Consider the following 27907-nt stretch of genomic DNA (forward strand, 5'->3'; position numbering starts at 1 on the left):
TCATCATTTATCACTTCTGGGAGTCTCTTAGTAAAAACCAACAGTTAGAACAACTATAATTAAGCAACCCACAACTCTTGTACTTACACAGATGAATAGTCTGCAAAATACAATCTGCTATGTGTCATCGCTACTGCGAGTTGCAATGACATATAAAGAATGTCATTGCATTGAAATTGAATTACAACATTGCAATGACATTGTTATTGAGTCATTATACAGTTTCCACACTTTTGTAGCTGAACTATCTTGAGTTGATCTCACCCTCTCATATATCAGCAATTCAGAAAACGTTTACCTTCCACAGCTTTTTGTGTTGAATAGATGGAGTGATTTCCTGCAAGCTCTACAAGGTGCTTAAGAATGTTGCAAGTCTAGTGTCAAATTATTAAGGGCATTGAAATGAGTGACTTTCCTTTTTATAGACTTGCGGCATTTAAAATAAGATTGTAGTCACTTTTGCTTTACGAATACAAATTATGTTAGTACTTTTTGTATCCATGCTTTTTGACATTCCATGACTTCTAAATATACCGTAAAACGTCTAATTGAAGGCCACCTCTATTTAAAGGCTACCTCTATTAGACCGCCACTACGAGAGAAGAGTTGCAAAATAGAGCGCCACCCTCCATTTGAACGCCACATCCATTTGACCGCCACTTTGACTATCTTTGATCTTTAGGAACCCATAATATCAATTGATCAATAGAAAAGTGTCTACGAAAGCCTATTAATAATGAATCATTTACATTAATAACTGTAAATTCTTTTGTTGTCCAGCTCCAGAACTTTTCGCTTTTTTCCGTTAAAAATTTAAAAGTAACACCATAAAAATAATCAATAACGGTCTCAGGCTAATAGTAGTTTCTTGTTGAATGCGGTTTTTCTACTTTGAAGTAGCCTACATATATAAAAACAGTTTAAATTTATGATGGTAGATGAACTTTCAAAGCAACGCCATAGAAATAATTACTAACTGTCTCTGGCTGATAGTAGCTTCTTGTTTAACGCGGTCTTAATACTTCGAAGAGCATGCATATTAAAACGGTTTGCAAGTTTTGGGCCAAAGGTTACGTTTAGCGAGCAAGCTTTTACACGTTGCATCTGTGTTAAATGCATTGCGTAAAAGTTTTGCTCTCCCGAAAAATTGTTTGGACATGAATATCGACAAATTCAGCAGTGTAGAAGAAGAGTTGAGGCCGGAGAATATTGTGAAAAGTGTTGGACAACAAGAAGATGTTCATTGCATTGAAAGCAACAATCAGAACGCAGCTATCCGAGCAAATGATGGCAATATTTTTGTTTTTAAAATGTAAATTTTTGTTTCTTCAGTAATGTAAGTTTGGTTCGTTTATGTCACTTGTTCATGAATATATATATTTATATCATTTGATAGATTATCGTTATATAACTTATAAATATGCATATTCATAGCATGTTATTTAATAGCATCCTTGCGGCTATCTTAACACGACTTACAATGGATCGACGCTCATAAATCCACTTCTATATTTTGGCTCTCTGGTAAAACCTTTTTCTCTCATGCACCTAATCTATGGCAGCTACCTAACTATTAACCATCTTTGACCTTTGAGAAGAGTCGCTCATTCTCCTAGTGCTCAAAAAGTTGCCAAAGCAATGGACAAGACAGCTCAAAAGCTAATGCATTTTCGATCTTAGCAATAGCGTGGTATGTAAGGTTTGAGAACTCTCTGCATATCAATGGAGGGCTGTCACAACTAGGTAGTAAATGTAAAAGGTAGCTTCAAGATTTGTAACTTACAAGTCTAAAAGGTCAGTTGCAGTTTTCATGTTTACAAATAGGAGTTTCTCATAATAGTGTTTGCAATGCTACAATGGGTAACACTGTCTAATCTGACAAGCGATCGATTTCACAACATCTCCAACATTGAATCTGACCAGAGACTGAGGGTTTCCATGCATTGATATTAAGCTAAACCTATATAATTCTACCCTCGGTTAGATTCCTAAATATCACTCTTAGTCTAGAACCAAAGTACGTCTTGCTGAGAGCATTAGTATACATATAAACAAAAACAATACGTAAAACAGCTTAGAGCATGTCGATGAGTACTCTATCCATTCTGCAATAATTTGAATATGAATTTCAATAATGGAAGTTGTTTTAAAATACCCGACGACAAAGCAAAGCTGATCAATGGTAGAACTTGAAGTCAGATTTTGATAGTTAACCAAAATCATTACTGCATGCAGCTGTTTATTGGTTTTGACCAATGTGGTAAAAACCCACGTCATTGGTCTGTTGGTTGTGGGCCAATTAGCCTTGGCATCAAAATTATTGATTTGGTGTTTTGAAATTTCCACAAATCGCTTGCTATCAATAAACAGTTAGTTATCACTAGAAATTAGCGAGTACATTGCATAAGTAAAAAAAATTTTCGTAATACATGAAAACAAATATACTCGCTATTATTTTAGCTGCACACCGATTGGCTGCCCTGAGTGATTGTGTTTCTCCCACTAAGCAGTCTTAACAAAAAATTTTTTTAACATTTTATCATAGACTAAAACTTTTTGTAAGATTCTAAGAAATAGATTTTTAATTTAAAAAACTCAAAAGACACACCATAGTTTTAATGTGTCTTTATGTCTTCAATTAATTTAACTTGTCCATGAGAATGATTTTCGGTTGCTCAAGCATGGGGTGATCAAGAGATGAAATTAATTAATCTTTGAATGAATTAATCTAATGAAATTAATCTTGAATTAAAATAATATCTCTGTCTAAATAGGCTTCCAAAGTGGCTCATGGAACTCTAAATGCTGCACGATTTGCTTCTATCTGTTGCAACCCAGATTGCTGATTTTTAGTTGAGAGGGTTCCTAGCTAAAATGGATGAGACCTCTAGTGCAAAGGCAGATGAGAATGAGCCTACAAGCCCTACGAGTGCAGATGTGGAACAGAGTCCACTAGTTTGCCGTCCTCTGCCTTCAGATAAAATCATTGTTCTGTTGAGACCAGCAGGTGAGTTTGCTCTTACCTTCCTCGTAAAAATTAACTGAAGCTTTTAGTTGTTTATCAAGTATTCTAATCGATTCTAATTATTATAGTATTAATCCCACGACCAAATACGAGCGAAGCGATTGTTTGGGAGCTTTATGATAAATGCATATGCGCACACAACTCCCAAAAAATTATGCGTCAACGGCCATTACCAAACCCTTGTATCGAAATCCAATCAAAAAATTTAGCCATTTTTGCGTAGAGTCGTTTAAGTATAATAATGATACAAAACACATATAAACATATTTAAATATGTTACCAAGTCTTTGCAAGGTTGATGCAATATCTTAAAACTAACCCATGTGATCGGAGTATACATAAATAGACGGATTAATTTGGCCTGAAATTGCCATAAAAACTTCACAAGCCTTTTTAAATCAAAATTAAGACCAGCCAACGAAACGCCGATAAGGCTGTGGAACAGAGAGTTTAACCATCAAGTCGTTAACGACTTAACGAATTTAGCGCATTTAACGAAAAAAAAAACCGTGTAAGTTTCACCAGTCTATGACATTGCCGAAGGTTTCTGTAATTAACGTAGAACTAGAAGTACTGAAAAGTAATAGTTCTATTTTGCCAATTCTGCTGGACCCAGACATTTTGGACACTTATAATGAGTTTTTAGGTATTCCAGCTGATGTCCAATGCAGTGAAAGTAAAGGAAATGACGATGATATTTTTCTAACAATTCTTATAAGATTATTACAATATTTAATTGTAAGAATAATTATTCGATTTTGTACGATTATTATAAGGTTTAGTTATAAGAATAATCATTCGAATTTACAAGATCGAAGTATATAGTGACCGATGGTGTGCGATATGTTACTGTTATTATTTTTCTAAAGATTTTGTTGATGATACTGCGGCTGTGCCCAATATCGCAGTACTGCCAAGCCGTTTTTAATATCTGCAAAATTAAGTAATAGGCCTATCTTTTCTTATAAATATACATCTATTTCTATGACAACCAGCTAAAATCTGTTTAAATTTTTAAATTCAGCATAATTTTTTAGATATAAATACAGAAATCTAAATAAATATCACAACTACTTGATATTGGTTGCTATGACCGATGATATACAGCTCCCCAGCCTGTGTACACACAGCAGCTTACCATTTTACTTCTAATATTGCATTTCTCCTATTGCAGGGAAGAGATATGAACATATAATTTTTTCCTTTCATTATTGCTATTTGTTGTACATAATAACACCCAGTACATTACAGCTGCTATTGCAGCTACCATTGCAGTTCTCCTATTGCACTGCAGTGCCATTTGACTGCTAATATTGCATTTTTCAACCGGCAGTACCCTTTCTTTTTCTATTATCACTTTAGTCGTGGGCTGTATGACAGGGGAATTTCTAGTTAATTATGATAATTAGTAGTAATTAATCTGTATAATCTATCTGTATAGTTCTTGTATAGTATTAATATGATAATATTAGTCTCTGGATTTGCTTTGTTTTATAAAATGATGTTAAAATGTAAATACGGCATCCTAGATATTGTACCTTACCCAGAACAAAATTAACAATATACAAGTTATTATGCAAAAACCTTCAAGATATGTTTATTGCAATACATGTTATGACCTTGGCCTCGCTAGTAAAATGCTCCAGTCAGCGTCATGCCTTTGAACTAGTAGCATATTTGGTATGTTTTGAGCTGCTACACGAGATCTGAGTGTGCAATTCAAATTATTTTATCCTGAGTCTATCCTCTCATCAGACTGTATTCAAAACGTACAGCCTGATGAGAGGAAAGACTGTATCCTTGAAACTGACAGTAGCTGAAGGATAAGTACAACCTATTCTTTATATATGTATACATATTTTTTTATATATGGTAATATAATGTATAGGTTATTATATATGTGGTATATGTACCATATAGGGTATTATATATATGGTATATATAATATATAGGATATTATATACAATGTATATGGTATATGTAATATATAGGGTAATATATATATGGTATATGTAATATATAGAGTATTATGTATGTATATGGTATATATGATATTTATGTATATATCTCATATGTGCATATATGCATGCCAAGTATATACACGTATAGGCCACCTCAAGTATAATTATTTATGTAACTATAAATTATAATAAATAAAAATCATCATATAAAAGGAAGGGGTCATAATTAGTAAAAACACAGCATCTGTTGAATTCCAAAACTTAAATTTTTTTTGTTTATTATTTTTTTTAATCAAAAATGTGTTTACTTACTAAAATATTATTATCACCATTCGACTTGACATTATGTATTTTATGACAAACATAATATCTGATCTGCATCTGATTTAACAATAATAAAACTAAGCAGCTGGGCTAACATTAATTTTTATTTTATATATAGCCCGTGTATTCATCAATGTATATATATATATTGATATATATCTTTTTATTTGCCCTTTGTCGAACTTGCCTGCCAATGCAAGTATATTGTTCATCGACTTCAATTATTAATGTGCTCATTGCAGGGTCCACCCCAACTCTATCTAAGGCCAAGTGGAGTGTCCCCAGAGACAAAACAATCGGCTCTATTATACTCTTTGTCAAGAAAATTTTAAAAATGGACTCATCAAAGTCACTTTTTGTATATGTGAAACAGACCTTTGCCCCATCAGCAGATGTGGAAGTTGGAAAGTTGTTGGACTGTTTTGGCAGTGATGGTCAACTGGTGCTCCACTATTGCTTAACAGAAGCCTGGGGTTGATGAAACTTCCTCGCAATTGCATAGTATTTATTTGAGCATATACATCAATCATTATGCACAAAAATTGTGAAGAGATGCTATACATGTAGAAATTTATGCATGTGAATTGTATACAGCATTTACATGCAATAGATATATACATAGACATTGAAGTGCGCCTTGTAAACCGATGATTAACATGAGATTGTCATGCAGCAAAAATGTATTTAATTCATTGTATCATAGTACTAAATGTGAAGATTATAGTCATTGGTATATTTATCATCTTTCAAAATATAACATGATATTTTCTTAGCCTTACATTTTGATTCCTAGTAGCTGCAACCTGTTGGCTAGACAACTGGATTGTTGTCATCTCCTGCCTAGCTTTTTCTGTACGAAAAGACAACTAATACCCTAATACCTTCAGCTTCTTTCTGACAAATTTCAAGTCAGGCCATAGATCAATGATTTCAATAAAATTGTGATTTTTCAATTAATTGCTGAATTAGTAAAAATGCTGTTGTCATAGCGATTCGATTAGCCAAAACCAGATTTGATAGCTTATCAAATCTACAGAACAGTTCAGGACATTTAGCGCACTGTCTAGCTAAAGCTGAGGCAACATCTTAACACAACCAGCCCGTAGTAGGCCATCAGCAGAGTTCATAGATAGGCACTAGTCACCGCAACATCCGACACATGAGCTTCATCGCTGCCACAAGACAGCGGCTGACTACTGACTGTACTATTGAATCCTACAGAGCTGTTGGCGGCATCGCAATCAGCCCTCTTCGTCAGACCAAAGATCCATTTCAGGTGTACTTGCTCTAGTCGTTGTAGAGGTAATGCTGATGTTATCTGCTGCTGGCCTAGAGACCTTTACACTGGTGGCTGTAAGCATGAGTAATGGAGAAGAATACAACAGAGTGAAAATTTCACAAAAAGTTATATTGTAAATTGGGCTCTCTGCATACACTACGTCATATCGCATCTTGCAATGTTTCATTTAATTAAAAATAATGTTTTGCAATAGTCAAACCTTTATTTACTAACACTTCTCCATATGAATTCTTTGACAGGCTAAAAGTCTGACCAAATAATATTCGTGACATACAAAGGCATTTCCAACATAAACCTTGGAAATATTTTTAAATAGTTTTGGGCATGAAGACAGAAATCCTGAATGAAATTAGCAATAAATCATAAAATAACACAAATGTAAATTACATTACTTTAAACTATTTCTTGTGTAAGTTAGAGTAAGTTGTGCCAGATATTTCTATCACTAACTCTACCAGTGAACCTACACATTACTGAGTCTAGTCTTCTGTTCACACGCCCCTTCGAGACAATAACAAGCTTTTCTTTTTATCGATTATTTGTTTATCGATTCACATTTCTCTTAACAAATTATTTTATGTGCAATTCTGTAGCATTTACTATGGAGTTATAAAATGATTTGGGCTGTAGAATAAATCACAGTGTTTTTATAGATATTACATTCATATTGAGAGGTTCCATAGTACTAGTGAGGGGGTTTGTGTCTACCTACCGTATTCTGTCTAAACACTAGTACTGAACACATACTAGGAAGGCTCTGTTTAAGCCTAAGGTTTGATTCTTATGGCATTTGACTTGGTATTTTTAATGACTGTTAGTATGGCCAAGTATATTTTTTAGTAAGATTTTAATTGTAAATAACTGTCAAGATAAGCTAGTACCCTGGCAGTCTGAAGATCATCAAGTGGCCGTATTGGTGCAGGTGTGAAAATATCAGTCTGCCAAGCTGAATGGGATGAGTTCAAATCCAGTATGACACAATCTTTTTTCAATCCCAACTTAAACTTTGGATGGACTGACTGACGTGGCTCTTATTATAGTACGTTTTAATAAAAATTCGTAAAAGTTGTTTGAAATACAACTAAAGAAAAACTTTGTAAATGGTTGTGCCAAAGTGGCCATGGCGAATTTACTGCAATGGATGAAAACAACAGCCCAGCGTTAGTTTGCTGGTTTGAAACTGACATTGAACAAAATTTATACTCAATCAAATTAATAGCCAGTTACCCATAAGCTCAAATCATTCTCTCATTAACAGTAATTCCTCACTTCCGTGGTTAATGGGGACTGGCATCTCCTGTGACAAGTAAAAATCTGCGAGACGAAAACTAATTAAAAAAAATATATGAACCAAAGTTTTAACACCAAAACACTCAAACTGTTTTTTAAACACATCGTATTTATTTCCTATATAATAAGTAAATTGCAGTTATCTTGATTGGCGTTCAGTTTATATTTCAATCTCAGTTCCAGTATTTCAAGACAGAATAAATTTACGTATTACTTGTGTAGTTGGGGCTTAATTTGATCGAAATACTCGTACTTGAGATTAACTGGGTTCGTTGTGAGCAGGAAGTCACACGTTTGTAAATGTATATTTATAAATTTTAATGTTTTAATTAAAGTTCTTTTATTTTAATTTTTTTAAACAAACATTTTTCAACTGCAACGTATGGAAACCATGAAAGGTTAGCCGAGAAGTGGCAAGGGATAACTGTAATTGTATGTTTGAGCTAAACATGTTCAGGGAATGTGTAAAATGAACTCACACAAACCGCACTAACCTTCTTCGTCATCTGAACTAGCCTTTCGCTTTTTCTTCCACCACATCTCCATACCATTTATTGGTTTCCAGGATTCAACCTGCTCCTCGTCAGAACTGAAGGACCCCTGTACCTCCTCAGTAAGCAACGCTTGCAGCATGGCTTTAGCCTACAGGTGAAAGACGGAGGGCAGTAGACTTTCAGTTACCTGGTCACCATGTTCTTTGTTGAGTAGAGAGAATCAAGTTTAAATTTACCATTGTTACAAGGCAGACTAAAGGTTGACCTGCAAACAGCTGGTTGAAGATCAACCTTCCAAAAAGGGGGTGAAAGAACGGCATCTAACCTTAAATTGCTTTCCACAACTAACAATGTATCCGTCCCCGAGGTTCCCTTTCCATTGGGCTCAAAAATGTCTAGCTAAGATCACAGAGCCATTACTAGCGTAACAATGCTCTTATAACACACACACAACTTCTACTGGGTCTTCGAGAGACGGAGTACACCCACACACGCACAAATTCTCCAATGAGGCAAATCCTCCAAAAATTCTCCAAGGAGCCTGTCACTACTAAATATTAAGCGAGCCATGTAAAAGATACAGAGATATTCTCATTGTCAACGTGGGAAGTTTTTCTCTCTCTCCCAAGTTGTTTTTTATCCTAATAACACAGTGCTGCATTTTTAAATATTTCTTTTGTTTACCAGAAATATGACTATAACTATAATTACGAACAAACAGTCATCAATGTAAAGCAAAGAACAGGCAGCAGACTGCAACTGTGCACCAATACTGTACTGCCACCTACTCATAGAGCTGTTTGCTCGTATGGAGCAAGAGGCCCATTGAGAGTGCGCCTATAAATGACTGGCTCACTTTTGGAATGTGTATGGCTCACTTAGAATTTATACTGATTTCAGAGAGAATATTCTCATTTTTCTGACTGGGGAGGAAGAGATGGAGGCTGTTGTGAAGACGCTACGAGAAGTATCGCAGGAGTAGGCTGGTCCTAAACTACTAGTTTACCCCATGTACTCAAAGTTGGCGAGTGAGGCACAGTTGCGTGTGTTCAATTCTACTCCCGAGGTAGGATTACTCCTCACTAAACATCTTAATATTGTATTCACCGCACTTGCAAAAGAAAAAACGACGTACGTAACTATTACATATATATACGTATATATATATACGTATATATATATATACGTATATATCTACGTATATATATACATATACATATATATATACATATATATATATATGTATATAACTTCTGTGAGATTCTAGTTCATCGTGATAGATCGTCTATGGCTAAATTCTTATGGCTCACTATAAATGAGTAATTCATTTTAACAACCAAACAACGGTATTGCCAGGTTACCTTCTCTTTCGATTGTTGGATCGGTATGACATTGGGATACACACGTTTTGGCCTTAGATATTGTATAAAATCTGCTATCTCTGTATAGGATGAATGGAAGGAGTAACAACATCTCACTACAAATATAAATAACTAGACTACAATGTAGCCATGGAATTGCCAGGCTACACCTAAACTTAAACCATAACTGTCACGAACAACTTTTATCGTATTTATTAGGTAAACCAGACACGCTGATTCCGATTTGGTACTCAAAATAAAGATTAGTCCACTAACCTTCAGAGTCATTTAGGCTTTTTTAAAGCGTTTCAATATTCGTTTCGAAAACAACACAATCGGCATTACAAGCTCCGCCCATAAATATGTGACGAAACCTAGCTTTTTCAGGAATGGAAGTTAGGAATGTTTAGTCCAATTTAGAATAATAGAGATGGGTGTCTTAAAACCCATTATTATCTAAATCCAGCCTGTAAAATAATTTCAGTTTTTCATGAAAGGTATATAAACTATTTAAAATTGCTCGTAGCTTGTTACATGACGTTTAAATGGGCTGAACGCCGAGAAAAATGAGCTCAAAAAGCGCGGTTTTATCACAAGCTAGCGCTGTTATCACGCTTTTTTAAATATGCAATGCTAAATAGCTTATCTACATGTACCTTTCAGAAAAGACTGATATTATTTTTAAGGCTGAATTTAGATGTTAATGGATTTTAAAACACCCATCTCTATTATTCTAAATCGGTCTAAACATCCCTACGTAACTTATGTTCCTAAAAAGCTAGGTTACGTCACGTAATTATGGGCGGAGCATGTTATGCCGATTGTGTTGTTTTCGAGACCGATATTAAAACGCTGTAAAAAAGCCTTCATTACTCTGAAAGTTAGTGGACTAATCTTTATTTTAAGTACAAAATCGGAATCAGCGTGTCTGATTTACTTAGTAAATACGATAAAAGTTGTTCGTGACAGTTATGGTTTAAGCAAACTATCATCTTCCCACACCATTAACAACATTGAAAAGCGAGGCCAGCATGCAGCTACACCTCCGCGTAACTACAACATATCATAACTATTCATAACTGGTTCACCACATACTTAGAGGCCTTGGCAAAGCTCATCTCATCTCTTTATAGCCCTGCTGTTACATTACCACCCGATTGAAACTTTACATGGTAACATCAGTGGGTATGGTACTAATAATATGGTAAGTAACTGAAGGGTGAATGGTTGTAATGAATGGCTTTGGATATGTTCAAAATGGTTCAGACAGATACATCTAAAGCTTGCATTTGATTGGACAACATATTATTAGCGAATCCAATAATTGCTTTATTATTTAAAAAGCAACTGATTTAGTCATGATTCAGCAGCAAATGAACTCAGGCCAACACATGACAGAAAATAGCAATAATTTTGCGCTGTTTTTTTGCAAACCAAACATCTGATTGCTATGGCTGATGTATGCACACTTTGGAAGCATCATTCAATTGTCATGTAGACAAAACACTGTAATCTATAATTTTATTACGAGTTTTGACTGTTATGTTATTAACCGCTAACCAAATATTCTGTTAACACTCAATACTAACTCTATCAACTTTAATAACATGTGACTACCTAAGAGCAAAAGTGTAACCATGGTACTGGGATAATAGCAAACCTAGGAACTGTGCCAAAGGAAAGCATGCTTCTGAACAATCAAGATTTATACAATAAATGTTTTGCTTGATCTTAGTATCAATGATGGCCAGGCCCTAGTTTCAGACTACAATCAATCTAAGACAACTTGGAGGTAAATTATAGTAGATTTCTTGCATCCAACAAAGTTAATGTCACTCCGCCAGAAGGAGAGTGCAAAACAAAAGCAAACTGTAGATAACATATCAATAAGTGGAATAAGCTTTTATGCAACCTTGTTAAATATAGTGAATAATATAATAACATAGTTATAAAATGAAAATATGCCTTCAAATTTAGACTGAAATCATCGCGGGTTCACGGCAAGCAATAGATATCAACTGGTAGAGATATTTCTCGGCTTCCCGATGCATATTTATTTAAAGATTTTTGACAACTTTGAGGCAAATTAGCAGATTTATTGCACCCAAAGAAGTCAATGTCACTCCATTGAAAAGAGAGTGGAAAATATAGGCAATATTCACTTCACTCATAAAAAGGGTTCAATTTATCTACCCAAAATTCTGATGAGCCATTTCAAAAAATATAACGCCACTCGCAATTTGAACACCACCTTTAATAAAGCACCACTATAATAGTGGAAGGGTTAAAAATAGAGCGCTATGACATTCCAATAGAGGTTTCACGGCAACTGATTTCAAATTATACACCAGGTATTAAAAGTGTCAACCAATAATCAATTAGGAATAAGTAAAAAACTGGAGCCTGCATTCTAGCAGCAAGTAGGTGTGGAGCACACGACTCCTTGCCAACTTCTATTGCCTAAACCGTTCCTGATCATGTCAAAAATCCAGATCACATTGCGGAGAGACCAAATTAAAAACTGCTTATTGAATAAAAGCATTTTAAAGTGCATCAGAAGACCTTGTCTTCAGCACACTACTATAACTAACCTGTATTCGCGTCAACCCGAAAAGTTGTCTGCACAGTTTCCGATTCTACAAACCAGATGGTCGAGAGGTGAATGACTTTAGTCTGAACTCCTGGAGATTGGAGAGTCTCACATTTGGAGACTGAGTGAGAAGAGGCAGATGCATCGTTTTCCGTCGTTATGTATTGACAGCATGCATGCACCTGGCTACTAGGGTCGGTAGTAATGGTCTCCAAGATGTCTGGCAGCTGAGAGTAGAGGTGGCCATCTTTCTTCTGTATGTGCGTCTGCAGAAATCACGGAGCATTTTTCGGTCAATTCCTACGATAGCGAAGAAAAAATTAAGCAACATCATGCTATTATATAAATGTCAGTTGTAGAACTGTCTGCTCCAACTGTAACAAGAGCTCCGCAAGAATTATTCGATATCTACCGAATGAAAAATAGCCATTGCAATCAGAATGCACTAGAATTATTCTGAATCTCGTACGACTTAATAGACATCGGAGTTGTATTGTCAATTTTTAGCACTACCCTAGTAAATCTATACATAGCAATATTGTTGATACATCTATGTACCTTAAGATGGGCTTTCACAAGCTGATTTTATCAGAAAGCATTGATATTTTTTATCATTTGAGATCATTTTTGATTTGTGAGGTTATCTGACGCCAGGATTTCAAGATTAAAATTGACAAAACTTCATCGCAATTAAAACGTTCAGAAGAAAAGATCATGTGAAATGAGGTGACTAGTTGTTATCATTGCTTTAGTTGATATCAGTTATTGTGTTCAATTTGCAGCATTACAAGTCTATATTCTATCTGTCTCTTTGAAACCATAGATGTCATAATCACACTTTCATTTGACCTTAAGTTTTGTCGATTTTAATCTTAAAACATCCTGGCAGTCAGATCACCTCAAACATCAACAGCAGTCACAAATCATAGAGAAATGTCAATACTTTCTGACAGAATCTACTAAAATTTTGTGTAAGTTGGTACACAGTTACAATATGCATGTACATGTATCTACATGTATATATATTTACATGTATCTATTTTTGTTAGCTGCAATTCTCACATCCTGTTACTTAGAAATGACATACTAAAATTTTAGATATAGGGTCATATGCATCTGCATATTTACATCGGTATATTTTTAATGTTTGTATTAACCACAACTAACCTTGACCCCTAGATGGTCATAAATAACTCTGTAGACATTCTCATAGCCTAGCTTAGCCTTGACCCTAAGCAACACATGATGCTGTGGTCCTTGAGATATGTGCTCCTTCACTTCTTTGACTATGGCCTCTTCACACTCTGACCTGAATAAGGCACACAAGTTCCACATTGAATCCACACTCATGGTTATACGAACCACCATGCTAAATGACCTAAATTACAGCCAACCCACAGCTGAGGCACAGCTAATATATAGCTAAACTACAACAGACCGACAGCTGTGTTGTAGCGGTATTGTGGCTGATCTACAGCACTTTCACAGTTGGTCTACAGCTGATCTATGGCTGACCAACTGCTGAGTTTTCATGAGCTGGTTGTTTCAAATATGGAAAACTTTAAAAAAGCGCTGAAAAAATTTGAAATTAACAACCGATATGTTGCGTTGGGTTTGGGTTGCATAATAAATATAACAGAATATGCCATATATGGATAAATTTGCATGATTTTGTTAGAAAAACGTTCATCACAATCAACACGGCTTTATATACATATACAATAAATATATATATATATATAAAGCCACGTATATATATATATATACACGTATATATACAAAGCCACGTATATATATATACATGTATATATATAAAGCCACATATATATATATATATGAAAAAATATTAAGAAGAAAGTAAACTTTTAGTAATTGCGCTACAAAATTTGTTTGGTGCGATGCACTCTTCAGAAGCGGTTGAACTAAAAAATCCAACCGCGTCTGATGAGTGCATCGCACGAAACAAATTTGCAGCGCAATTACTAAAAGTTTACTTTCTTAATATTTTTTCAAATATTTCATACTCCACTAATTATCTTTTAGGTTTTTAGTGTAGAGTTCTCTTTTTATATGCTTTTGCAACTGATTTAGCTACTATATATATATGTGTATGTATATATGTGGCTTTATATATATATATACATATATATACATATATATACATCTTTGTAAATCTTGTAATAGCCTGCAGTTCCATATTCAAATCTTCATGATATTAAGGGTGAACGACCATATTTAGCGAACAGACACTGTTTTACGAAGTACAAAACTACAGCTATTATAAATTTCAATCATCAATGCTACATGTATGCTGCTAGCACAGACTGATAGTTTTGTATTACGTGTAAAAGAATGACATTATTCATAATATAAAACTGCACCAGCACCTTTATGAATTACATTCAAAAAGTAAGCGGTCGCATAGAAAATGTTACACACCAGCCAACCAAAACTACCTCATCAGCTGTTACACACTTCCTATACCAAACTACTCGTGAGAAAAAAAGTTGAAGGAACCACCTGGAGGCAAGATGGTGGGCTTTTGGAGTGAAGAACGTAGTATCGCAGTGTATAGAGAGCAAATTCTTAGGATTGCCGTAAGTGTCATGTAGAGAAGACAACAACCTTGCTGTACCTATTTCAAACCGGAAGTCTCCTGTATAAAGAATGTTACCCTCTTCGCCCTCTATAAGCAACATGGCCGAGCCTGGGCAATGCCCTGCTGGTATAGCTGTAAGTGTCACTTGTTTTGCCTGTCAGAAAATATGTCATACGGTAATGCAGTCAAACAGAACATGGACAGTTCCCTGCTGGTATGATTTTCAGGGTCACTTGTTATGCTTGTTACAAAAAGGTCTGTGAAACAGAGCCTGGATAGTGCCCTGGTGGTGTCACTCATTCACATGTCACAAAAATGACACATGATAATACAGTCCAGGCTCTACATGAAAAATTCCTTTCAAGATCTGCTTAATATATTAAAACCATCTTATCTTGTCGTACATATTCTTATAAAATTACCCTGCGACTTGCTCAATCTATTTCACAACTCTTAAAGGCTAAGCATAAAAATTTTAACAAAGGGTCTATGTTGTTGCTGACAATGAATATATTACTAATAATCAAAAATACAAAATCCTTAAACATCGACTGTGTAGCCAGTCAATCACAAAGAAGTGCCAATGAATGATACAAGAGTTGTCCAACCTCTACAAGCCCAAAAACAAAACTGCCCTCAACATACAAGGTGACTAAGACATGAGATAGTGATTTAAAGAAATGCAATAATAGAGAGTTTTTGATTGGCAGAGCATGAAACCAAAAGATGGATTTGCTTTCTGTAACTTAAAAAATTGAAAGCAAATGCAACGGATTCGAGTAGTAACTGTGTAAGCCAACTTTGAGAAGTACTAAAAATACATCTTAACTCTTCAGTTAGTAGTATTTGAGTGTCACATTTGCTACACAGTAGTGACATTATACATCAGAATGCCATTTTACAAAAAAGCATCTTCGGCCTTGACAAAATGGTTAGACTAATCGTATCAACAACCAAACTAAAAATCAAACAGTACTTCTTTGAGTAAGTCAGTCATGTATAAAATGTTAAATATTTTAGACTTTATGCTGATGTAAACTTCAGTGCTTTCTGTCTAACCAAGTGTTGATATTGTTTTCATTACCTCACACCATCATAACAAAATTGGTAAAAAACCATATTGATTGTTTCAATTTGATCAACATATCCGGTTTTAAAATGATTTTAATACAAAATAAAATTTCCTAACTAGGTTTATTTAATTACAGTGGTGATCGTAATTATTGGACCACTTACAATAAACACATTTTTTGTTGTTAATTCATATATTGTTGCGTTGGTATTATGTGAATTATGACAATATGTACATCAATGGAAAGCTCGGAATGTACTGGATAAGAATATTATGTGAAACTAACTGATATTTGCTTCATTAGTTTGATTTTGGTACAATTTGGCCTTTTCGGCATAAAGCACTAAAGAATTCAAAACAAATGATGTTCAAGTTTGTGGAAAACGCAACTTAATTTGACATAATTTTAGAACATAGCTCTATAAAAATTATATTGTGGTATTTTTAAGTTCCTTCAGAGTATTTCTAGCATCCTAGTATTTGGTATGATACCATAATCCTAGATTGACCTGATAGGATATAATGGGTGCCCATTAACCAGATTTTATTACTGGAGTGCACCTTTAGTAGTAGACAGAATGTCTAGGAAATTTGCTTTTCAAATATGTACAATATGTATGGTCTGAGATTATAGGAAAAGGGAGTTTATGCCATCAATGAAAACTATTATTATGAAATTACTAGGCGGTCCCATAAATGCGATCACTGCAATCTAAAACAAGCACAGATTACAAAAAAACTGATGATGCCAAATTATACCTGTGGAATCGTGCCATCCCCGCCACCATCTAGTATTGGAATACCTATTAGAGTTGGCTCATCTATTGGAAGTGCACACTACAAACATACAATTAACTATATACTCACTACCTTCTGATGACCTCCTAGAGACAATGAACTAAAGGCAAGCTAGTAACACAATAGATGTAACAATACAACAGATCCCAAAGACCAGAGAACATCGACCAAAGATATCATATTAAAATGGTGAAGCAGCTAGAACCCATTAACTATGCTGTGCATAAATGGTGAGACATATTGAATGCTAATATTATAATGCAACTGCATATTTTCCACCATTCCCCTGTAGAGAACATGAACAATACTAATAGTTGAAGCCAGTATGAAGTAAACAATTAATCAACCAAATTTTCAAAATATTGAAAAAGATTACTTCTACCTAGTGGATTGCCTGCAAGCATCTGTTGCAATATTATGTTACAATATTGGGAGTTGTTTGCTCAGGCAGTACACATGAAATTACCAAATCAATTCAGCTACTGTAGTTATGGCTTTACTAAGATTCTTGTTAAATCCTTGCCCAGTCAGGTGTGAATATTAGTAATATATAATTAAATATATCATTATATATTATTATACATAATAATATATAATTAAATATATTATTATATATTATTATGCAAAATAATATATAATAATATATAATTAAATATATTATTAAATATTATTATACATAATAATACTATACACACAGTCTTGCATGTGGATTCAACAGTAGCTGGCTATAAAAACTGTGATAAACTTTACAGTAACATAACACTGAAATTTTATTGCTACCGATGGGCCCTGCTGCTTTATCTGACCATCAGCAAATGATAGTATGATCTTAATACCCTTGAAAAAAACTTTTTATTTCAGAACATTCCAAAGAATTATTCATAAAAACCTAAAATCTCTCATCATCCTTGAAATGATAAGAGATTTGTGAACAAATCCGCCCACAAGCTTTGTTAACCAAGAAGCCATACTCATTACACATATAGACAAAACTCACAAGCCAACTTGAAAGCAACTGAAATGTAGAGATTGTCATACCGTATAGTCTGTAAGGTGAGTGTAATCTTTCATACAACTAAGAAGTTTCCTAGTAACCTCCGTACAATAGAGCTTAATTTTTCGACTACAACAGTTGTACATTCAAAGGTTCATATAAGCATAGATATAACCAGCTTACCAAATACAAATCTAACCACATTACTGAAGCAGACTAAACACAAAATACTGCTAGACACCTTAGATACTTGTTAGTGATAGGTATACCTGTATATGTATTTCTAAGAGAAAGACTTTTCTAAAAGAAGGAATGACAAGTTAAGTATGACAATTTTATACAATAATAACTTCTTCATGTTGACAACTATATACGTAGCATAACTGCTGACTATGAAACACTTCATAAGGGGGCCATTCAATACATAAGGGGAACTGGTTTATAAAGTATTTTATTATAAGTAAAAGCTTACAATATTTTTAAATTTTTCAACATAATCTTCACGGAATGACTCACACTTGCTATCAAGGTACCAACTTCTGAATGCCTTCAGCAAAGAAATCTTTAGATTGAAATTTTTAAAATTTGCTTGCTGCAATCTTAACCTCGTCATCACTATCAGAGTGGGTTCCTCTCAGAAACTCTTTAACAAGTTCAAGCAAGTAGAAGTCAGATGGCACAATATCAAGACTGTAGGGGGATGTGGAAGCAATTCCAACTGAAATATTTTGTTTCTTATGTTTTGGCTGCTACCGGTATATGGGGCCTAGCACTGCCTTGGAAAAGGATCACCCCAGCTGCCAAAAGCTCTACATTTATTCTTTACATTCTTCTTAACTCGCTTAAAAAGTTTACAGTAGATGGTACTGTTGACAGTGGTGTCTTTTAAAGATAGGAAACAATGATAGACCCTTGCATGTAAAATTAGCCTTCCACTTATGATAGAATTCATTTTACAAATAAATTCGCTTTAGTTATTGAATAAAAATAAAACCTAGCAGCAGACAGAAATTTAACGTATTTTCAAATTTGTGTCATGGTGTGCTAATATAATTCAACAATTGCCTCAAGTCTAATTTTGTTCTAAAACGAAATTAAAACTGTCTCATTTACATTAGAAAGGTTCATATGACTGCGTGTACTTTTTATTGCAACATAAAAATGAAATTATTGTTTGTGAAGTTAGTTTAACCAAACTAATCACATAATCAGTGTTTCACGCTCATTTAAATAATAGTGAAGTCAGTATAAATAATTTTCATCATCTTTAGGTCATTCGATGGCAAGTATTACCTTATTGCTTATTCTGTTACTACCCATATTCAGATATTTTACAATGCAGTCTATCATGCAGTCTATCATCAGTTAGTTATAAGAAACAATCAAATAACAACAGCTATGCTTGTGTTTTGTTCAGATTGTTCTTCATAGTTTATTTCTGCTCATGATTGAAGCATGCGAATTTCTCTTACATAAAAGTTCAAAGACACTTGAACTTGCTGTGGCTAAACAGGAATTGAATAACTTCATTTTTTTCAGTTTTTAATACCGACCTGAATTTTGCAGATATTCATTTATCTTTATAATTTAACTCATCAAAATGGGATTAGATTAAAATTAGATCAGAATTAGATTAGCATTAGATTAGAACTAAACCGGTCAACCAACAAGGATCAAAAATCTGTTATGATGCTTAAATTGATTTAGCGAGAGAACTTACTTGGTTTTAAGACGCTCTGAGAATTTTGAAGAACTGAGCCCGACCATATGATCTACGAAAAAACCAAAGAGCAGAGAATAGTATTTCGGAATGACAAAAATTAGAAAGAACATGGCATTAAAAAAACAGGTGGGTTCTAAAACTCAATAGAAAATAGAAGGTAACAAATTGCAGACACTTTCCTAAAATTAGTTAATAAACAATTCATTATTGAACGCTAGAACACTTTTCAGTACCACAAAATTTCATCAAGACTGACTGTCTTTATATGGTCCAAAACAAAAGGCTGATTATTTTTAGCGAAATCCTGGAACTGCACAGTTTAGTTTGCAGCACCTTGACTGTTCATTTCGATTTCAATTTGAACTTAAATTTGCTACGAAGTTTCAAATTTGAGACTAAGCACACAATTATTTTATTTAAAAAACCTCCAGTGTTCTAATAGCTTGACTTCAATGCCAAGTCAAACAAACCTGTTGTTTTCTCCAACTCAAGTTGGTCACATGAAGGACAGACGTGATTCCTAAACACCCAGTGTGCCGATTTGAGAAAGTTTTGTGACAAAATAACCACAGTACCTACCATGATTTCATCTAATAATTACAGCTTTTCATAGATCATTAGTGATATTCAAAAAGTGATCAGGAGGCTGGAGCGAATTGAACTTAAGTAGTTATAATCAATGCTCATACTAGTATGTTTCTGATTAGAACAGAACGACCATCATTCAACGTCTGCTACTTACCAACAGTTCTAGACTATCCACTAGCCTTTATGTGAGCCAACACTAGCTATCAGAGTAATGAAACTCCTGTAACTATGTATTAATTGATTACATAGTATAGGTAAGCTGGATAGTTTTTGACCATTAGGTCTTTTTCGATCCCTTCATTTTTAGCTAACACTTTTTGTCCACTGCAAATGATGTTCAACTTGTAGGGGACTAGATAGATCTTGGTTGATAGAGCTTGGTTGTGCCATATTTTGGTTTGACTAGCATCCACCTCTGTGTTTCACAAGTGTAGTTAGGAGTAATTGAAAGAAGACATTAACTAATTTATGATGTACACTGTAGAACTTGAAAAGTTCTCAGTTGTGGGTTATTAGTTTTTTTTAGTCAAATGAAGTCCCTATTGTAAATAAACAGGTTTTCCTCATCTTTCACATGTCCTTCTGCTTGCTGCATCAAAAGGTGGAACTGACTTTTTCAAAATATCTTGTTCCATGCGTTGCTGAGCTAGCATACCATTCAATAAATGGCAGCTAGGTGAATTTACCACAGTTCATAAACCTAAGAAAATTTCTTAAACAGAACCATGCAGCAGAATATTAATTTACCAATTACTGACCCGTCACCTTTTGACAAAGTCTACTAAAACCAGATATACTTTATTTAATTCGAGAGTTTTGGAAAATAATGTCTATAAATCCAAAACTATCATCTATCAGACGCTGCCAGATCAGCATATGTCTAAAGCTAATTGTCCTTAAAATGGGCACAAGTATTTTGTGCAGGTATGTTGTAGGTTTATAGGTATGTTGTAACCTCATTAACCACACAAAAATTAAACATTTTGTTAAACCAAAACTAATCATGCTAGATTAATCAATGCTGGTACAACAATAACCCAGAGCTTACCACAAAGCTTTAAATCTGAAATTACATGCACAATTCTCCCTAAATTCAAGTCTACTAATAATTACACTTCCATGGTTAAGTAAAAAAAGTTATGGTTTTTCCCTACAAAGACCATTTCACAATGATTAAAATTAATTTAGGAAAACATGAAAGATTAATTGTTGAAACAACTGTGACATCTTAGTGTTTCACTAATACTGGGGTGAGTGATGCAAACACTGGTTCATTTGATTAACAACTGCACACTGGCATAGGAGGAACAAACTTTGAGTGCTTGAATATTGAAGTTAAAAATCTCATACAAATCTAAGACACAATAAGTGTTTTCAACTGACTTGATCTAATACTAGACTATAATCAAATGCCTCATGTTGCATTACTTACTCAATTTAAGTTCTAAATACTTGAATATGTTTAAGAATGAACTTATATAATGCTGGCACGATAATAATTACTTTTGCACTAATGATGTTGTTTACAAATGAGATGAGATGTAAAGGTGACCAGGTTAGTCTTTACTATAATAAGAGTCATGTCTGTCTGTCCAAAGCTACAGTTGGAGGCTGGGATAGAAGAGTACTCTCAATGAAATTCGAACTAGCGACTCTCAGCTTTATAGACCAACACTCTTGAGCTTTTAAGAGCCCTTAATCACATTTCCACATATTTTGCACCTACCACACAACAGAGTAAGACATAGTGAATCTTTTGATACCAAATAACTGTAATGTGAATTTTGTTGCAAGTCAACCGTTAACATTACACAACTGAAAAAACAATGGAGACAGCCAATTGTGCTTGATATTTCTACATCAGTGGTAAAGGGAAGATTGACAGTGGTCACCATGGTAGCAAAGGTCAAAGAAAAGAATGACTGTCAGGAGCACAAAGAGAATCCAGTGGGCAGCAGAGCAATTCAAGAAAGCAGATGAGAGAACGTTCACCATACAAAATCATTTTTACCACAACTATGTGGAGGTAAAACTGAAAAAAAACTTCAGTCCATGCTGCCGCCTGCCAAAGATTAAGCCCTGACTTTTATAACAATTTGAGTCCGCTAAATTTGTGTGTCTGCTAAAGTGTTAGTCACATGATGACTGCTGACAAATACATCAAATATCAATCGGTCGCTGATCAGAATATCACAATGTTTAATTGGCCAATGCGGAGCCCAAATACAAAAAGATTCGCCAATGCATAAGCTGACAAATAAACAGAAACAGCATAGCACTAAGTAATCAACATAAAAAAGCTTGAAAAGCCTTTTATTAGCATGCCAGAAAGTGTCAGACTGTTGTTAGGAACAAAGGCTAGCCAACCAAATATTTAGTAATGGCTCTAATGACCCTTGTCAATGGTTTTAAAAGAGTTGTTTAAATGATATGGCGTGCAACAGGCAAAAGAAAAATGGACATGGCAAGATCATATGTATCATGTACAGATTAATATTGTCAACTAATTCAATTTGAAATACTTCTTTTTGTATAATAGTTAAAAACATGAATTTTAGTATTTTTCGTCGACATGCTTAAAACTAGAGAACAACATAAAGGTTGTGGCTCTGGTTGCTCCTACTAAAACTGGAAAATGGTCACATGATCTGTCAGCAACTGCATTGATGTTTGGTAGTTATGTTTTGCTAACAACATATAAAACTCATGATTGCTGGATACCACTGTGAGAAAGCTTTGCAGGCTTTCAAGCAGAGTCAACAGAGTTTGGAATAATGCACTATATAAGTGATTGTGGTTGGATGCCTTTCCTAACACCGGCTACCTAACACTGGTACTTGTGTGACTCAAACCATAAATCATAAGTTGGTGTGCAAACTATTGAACCACAGCCGGTCATTTTTACTAATAACAGATACATCTTATTAATTGAAAGTTAACGCCTCACATGAAACTACTACTTGCTAAAAACTACTACTACTTGCTACTCATTCACATATTTCACCAATGTGTGAACAGCCATTACCAAATGTAAGTAAGTTAAGACTTAGGGCCCGATGTTGGTGAGTTTAGCCATATATAGAAATACATACATTTCCAAAAGAATATTGAAGTAAGCTAAGCATCTATCAACAAGCTTGTCACTCCACCAATTAATAAGGGGATCAGCCAAGCTCTCTTTACTAACACTCTTCCTGCCAAAGTATTGCAGGTCAAACTCCTTTAGAAGCAGTCTCATGAAATTATTACAGTATAAATGAATTATTATGAAAGCATCTGACAAAATAGGATATTTAGATTGTGACTGTTATTGTTTCTGTGCTTTGAAATGTTGTCATTTTAGAAAATCTTCTATAACCAAATAAAATGTTCTGTTAAAAACCTATTTCCACAGAATGTATAAATTTATAAACACGTATATATAATTTGTTTTATTTCTCCACTAACATACGGATTTCGTTAACTAGTGTTCAAGAATGTTTAACAACACTCTTGAACACTAACTAATGAGATAAAAAAGGAGGCTCTCAACTGCTTTGCAGTAGACAAAGGGTTTGTAACCAAAGTTCTGCAACGCTTTACTCGTACACATAGGAATGACAATGCGTTACAACCGTGCAAAATGCGGTGTGTATTCTACAACTGAGCAGATATTATTTTATTCTGGCTTGTCTTTATATGCTTTACCTGAATGAGCATGAGATAACCAAAATCCAGTGCTGGCAAGGTTGGCAGCATCAAATCTATCCAACGAAAAATTAGAATAATAACCAGCTAAAACACCAGAAAACGTGGACATAGCAATTGTCAAAAAAAACTTAGAGCTAACTCGATACTAAGTTACCGCCTCCTCGTTCTAAGATTTTTAAAATTTCCAATGACGTATAGTCCGGTCTCTATATCGCTTACTTTGTTGAGCCGCTTGCTTTACATGTGTTATAATGCGGAGGATCATAGGCGTTTCCGCAACAGAAAGCGTAGACAGTATTTTACGAAGATTCTATTGTCTATATTGATCGAACGACTGACTATACGGCAGCGAACAAGGCCACATTGCTCCGTCGGTTCGGAAAAGTACTTTTTCTTAAGAATTGTGGAAAAACGCTTTTCCATTTTAATTAATTTGTCCCGTTCTTTATAATTTTAATCAGATGTGTACCACAAAGAGAAATGAAAACATATGAAGAAAATAATATAATGGCTATATCAGTAAGCTTTACATATAGTGTTCGTATTGATCATATAAGTAACATTTATGTAGCGCTGTGCTTGACTTGAGTTTTTCGTCATAGAATATCTCAGGAGGGAAGACCAGAAACATTAGCTGTAAATTTTGCAAAATCAACAATGCAGGTCTCTCACAGATTCTTATAATTGCGACTTTGCTTTGTTCCTTCAGTTTCTTCTAAAAATATAGTTTCAAGTAAAACTTGTAAACAGATTCACGTATACCAAAAACATTACCGTGCCCAAAACGTGTACCCTGCACACCCCTGATGTGGCTTGACCACATCGGGGGTGTGTAAGGTTCTTTATCTACTTTCGTCAAAAACAATCCATCACATCTACATTTCCGGGCTTTTTACAATCTGAGACAATTTAAATAGTAGTTTGTTATGGCTCAAGTCTAAGATCGTTAGATATATAGTAAGCCCACACATTCGGTTTAAGCCTAGATGCTTTCCGATAGTTTTAGTCACTATTGTTAACTGATTTAGAGAAATAAGCTTATGCACATTTTAACACCTTCATCTTATGTAAAATTATGGTTTTAAAATGCGAAAAAGTTAATAAGTTAATGTGTGAGTCAAATAGTAAAAGTATGAATAAGACATCAGCTTCACAGCGGTTTATGTACATTAATAAACTGTGAGCAAGAGTTTCATTTTCCTTTACCCAAACCAAGGTCTTTGCGATTCATTCCAAACAAAGGATGCTGAGATGCTTTTCAGTTTTCCTGTTACTACTAATGAATATGTTGATTTTGGATAAGGCTTACGCCTAATAGAAAGTTTTGAAGTCACTATTGTACTGGTTGGTCTAAACAAGTAATAGGTTTGAAAATGGTTTGAGATGTTCAATTATTAAGGCAACGTCATTCTGTTGGAGAGATACATTTTTTTTATTAATGCCACTTTTTGTTACTACAATTCTATTAAACTAGTTATTCAATCAATATCCTTGTTCTGTTATTTGTAATTTTTGAATATTGATAAATACTTCTAAGGTGCTTTTTGCCTTTGTCACAGCAATTCATATTTCTCAGGAAAATGCAAGATCTGCCGCTGATGAACCACGAGTGCTTTGCATCGTACGAGATTTGACTAACCCTCAGGGATGTCAACAAAGAAATGTTTCATTACCAGCATCCTACACAGTGCGCAACCTTCGGGACCATATATCTAAAGACTATGGATATCAACCTGAGTCTTTTAACCTCCTTTATGAAAGAAACTCTAACACGGTAGGCTCAGTTGTATTATCTCAATTTTGATGTTGTGTGAAGACAATTTCAGCTGAGATTATATCAAGACTGGTTTATAGTATGTGATACTTGACATTTATTTACGAATCTTTATGAGAATATACAACATTGTGGAGTTGTTGTTTGAGAGCGGGATTTCTAGTGAATTATCAAATAGCCTTTGGTTCTTCCTGACTTCGAAAAGTCAGGAAAAAAAGTGCCTGGCTGAAAAGTGCCTCATTTTTGGTAGCAACTCAGAAAATAAGCCAATTATTTATGAAGTTGTCCGAGGAAAAGTCGCCTTACACCAACCCACTGTTGTTTTTCTATTCATAGCCCACTCAATGAAGAAATTATCTTACTTAGAGTATGGCAAGTCAATTCTGTTGCATTCCACTTGCAATTGTAAAGGCTTTGCTTTTACAGTTGTACTAGATGAATGATATGCATTAAAATGATATGTTATGATATGCATTTAAATATAATGTTGTAATGTCTATGAGCAGTACATACTATAAAAACTTCTTACCTTCAACATAGACATACGTATAACCAAAACTTTAAACTCACTTAAAAATGTTTAGCTTACGATACACACACACTTGAAGCTAGATTTTAGAATGTATTTTTAATTGTTTTACTGAAATTCAATGTTTTATTGCTAAAATTAACTGGTTAGAGTATTCATATTACGCGTATGGAAAGCACAGAAGTGTCGATTCACAAGAGGTTATTACGGATCTGAGTCATGCTTGTCTCTTGTTATTGAATGAACATATACAACAAAGTGATTACTCATATCAGATCAATAAATAAATGTTATAAAAAAAATTACACGTTAAAACAAAAAGTAATCAGTATTCGAACTGATACCCATAAACCATTGCACAACGCGGTACCCAGAATTCCATGTTCTGTTCTACATTCCTAGATAAGCGATCATCTCCGTAAAGGTTGCGTTAGACAGCCAGATATAGTAACATGAAGCTATAGTTACTGTGCTTAGTGTTAGGAAGTACATATCTAAATATGTGTTAGATGCTCATCAGACCTTTGTGGTATAAGTTATTTCCCTTCAGGTTTGTCCGAATGCTAAAGAAAAATAATTGAATAACGCAGTGAACAGTTAAAATCACAGTATTATTGTGGTTCGGTAAACTGTATAATTAAATTTGATGCAAATGGAAAATTAATGAAGTGTATGTATAATTTTATTGACATTAAAAATCATCAACAAAATGTTTTTTGTTACATGTCAAAAGAAAGAGAAAAAAAACAAATCAAGAAATATGGAGTGAGTTGAACCAAGTGAGCAGCCCAGGGCGGTAAACATTAGCAACTTTATTATATAATATATATATATTATATAATGCTCATGCTACAGACAGTACTGTTCCGGCTATTGAAGCCTCATCAGTGCAGCTCAGAGCTTAGGCAAGGGACACGAATCCCATTACCAATGAGAGTTGACTTCCTGCCATGAAACAACTAGGTTGCCTCACATTATTTAATATATATGATATTATATAATATATTAATTATATAATATATATTATATAATATATATTATATAATATATATTATATAATATTATTAATATATAATATATTATAGTACTATGTGATTAATCTGCAGTAGACAAACTGTCTTCAAAATACAGCTCATAATGTAGTGGATTATCTGATGTGATGGCCAAGTCATTTTACTATACATAAATGATTTGGTTTTCTTTCTGCTTACCACTAAAATATCTATGCAATCGTGAGGTCTGAGGTGTACTTTTATTTTTTAGCAGTTTGTTTGCAATGACGAGAAACTGTCTCCGATCTCTCAATGTATGCCCTCAACTCACTCCATACATTAAGACCAATTTATGGAGTTGTCCTTAGTGTTGTTTAAGCTTACATGCAGCTAAAAGACAATTGCTATCAAGGAATATTGTAGATGAACTTTGACCAACGGTTCTAAGTAAAATGCTCAAAACAGTCGCCTATCAGCCTTTGTACAATGGTTATTTTATCAACGGTGCCAGTTTTTCTATTAGTGTTATCTTGTTTTCAACGGATATGCTAATCTGAAGCACTATAGGCTGATTTGCCGGATTACGAGGGAATGATAAGCAATATTTGTTGGCTGCCCTAGGAGCTGCTCGCTGAGGGGAATCAACGGTTGGATGAGCTCTCAGCCTGCAGTACAAACAAAAAGATGAAGTTTCAAATAACGGAACTGGAGGATGGTGTTCTGCCCATCAAAGTCAAGGTGTGCGGTAGAGACTTCTAGTGTCACATAATCTTTAGTTCTTGCTGGCTTCTGGTAGGCTGAAA

At 34.4% G+C, this 27907-nt stretch overlaps 3 protein-coding genes across 3 annotated transcripts in view; 2 read left to right on the plus strand and 1 right to left on the minus strand.

Moving 5' to 3' along the window:
• The first annotated feature begins 243 nt into the window (after positions 1–243).
• LOC137403939 (ubiquitin-like protein ATG12) lies at positions 244–6088 on the plus strand. The gene is made up of 3 exons (XM_068090067.1): positions 244–353; positions 2854–3007; positions 5553–6088. The coding sequence occupies exons 2-3, from the start codon at positions 2875–2877 to the stop codon at positions 5786–5788; spliced, it is 369 nt and encodes a 122-aa protein (XP_067946168.1). The 5' UTR covers positions 244–353; positions 2854–2874; the 3' UTR covers positions 5789–6088.
• A 55-nt stretch (positions 6089–6143) lies between these two features.
• LOC137403938 (protein artemis-like) lies at positions 6144–23907 on the minus strand. Its single transcript, XM_068090066.1, has 10 exons — positions 23807–23907; positions 19529–19580; positions 17853–17937; positions 16776–16853; positions 14866–15098; positions 13513–13654; positions 12347–12611; positions 9756–9871; positions 8395–8542; positions 6144–6661 (listed from the first exon to the last, which is right to left on the minus strand). Exons 2-10 carry the CDS (start codon positions 19573–19575, stop codon positions 6552–6554), a joined length of 1224 nt encoding a protein of 407 aa, XP_067946167.1. The 5' UTR covers positions 19576–19580; positions 23807–23907; the 3' UTR covers positions 6144–6551.
• A 305-nt stretch (positions 23908–24212) lies between these two features.
• Positions 24213–27907, plus strand: part of LOC137404551 (ubiquitin carboxyl-terminal hydrolase 47-like) — a 44867-nt gene continuing 41172 nt past the window's right edge. The window contains exons 1-3 of the mRNA XM_068090780.1: positions 24213–24328; positions 25386–25583; positions 27726–27842. Coding sequence (XP_067946881.1) covers positions 24290–24328; positions 25386–25583; positions 27726–27842 — 354 coding nt within the window. The 5' untranslated portion in view covers positions 24213–24289. The remainder of the gene's footprint in view (positions 24329–25385; positions 25584–27725; positions 27843–27907) is intronic.

The sequence above is a fragment of the Watersipora subatra genome, chromosome 9 (genome assembly GCF_963576615.1).
Source record: "Watersipora subatra chromosome 9, tzWatSuba1.1, whole genome shotgun sequence".
Taxonomy (NCBI): Eukaryota; Metazoa; Bryozoa; class Gymnolaemata; order Cheilostomatida; family Watersiporidae; genus Watersipora; species Watersipora subatra.

What these genes read in the sequence shown, in the direction of transcription:
- LOC137403939 (XM_068090067.1), top strand. Translation starts at nt 2,875, where the DNA reads ATGGATGAGACCTCTAGTGCAAAGGCAGATGAGAATGAGCCTACAAGC. An exon ending in TGTTCTGTTGAGACCAGCAG is followed by an intron (nt 3,008 to 5,552) that starts GTGAGTTTGCTC and finishes TGCTCATTGCAG; the next exon opens with GGTCCACCCCAACTCTATCT.
- LOC137403938 (XM_068090066.1), bottom strand. Translation starts at nt 19,575, where the DNA reads ATGGTCGGGCTCAGTTCTTCAAAATTCTCAGAGCGTCTTAAAACCAA. An exon ending in TCAGAGCGTCTTAAAACCAA is followed by an intron (nt 17,938 to 19,528) that starts GTAAGTTCTCTC and finishes CAACTGTTGTAG; the next exon opens with TCGAAAAATTAAGCTCTATT. An exon ending in GCCCACCATCTTGCCTCCAG is followed by an intron (nt 13,655 to 14,865) that starts GTGGTTCCTTCA and finishes TGCCTTATTCAG; the next exon opens with GTCAGAGTGTGAAGAGGCCA.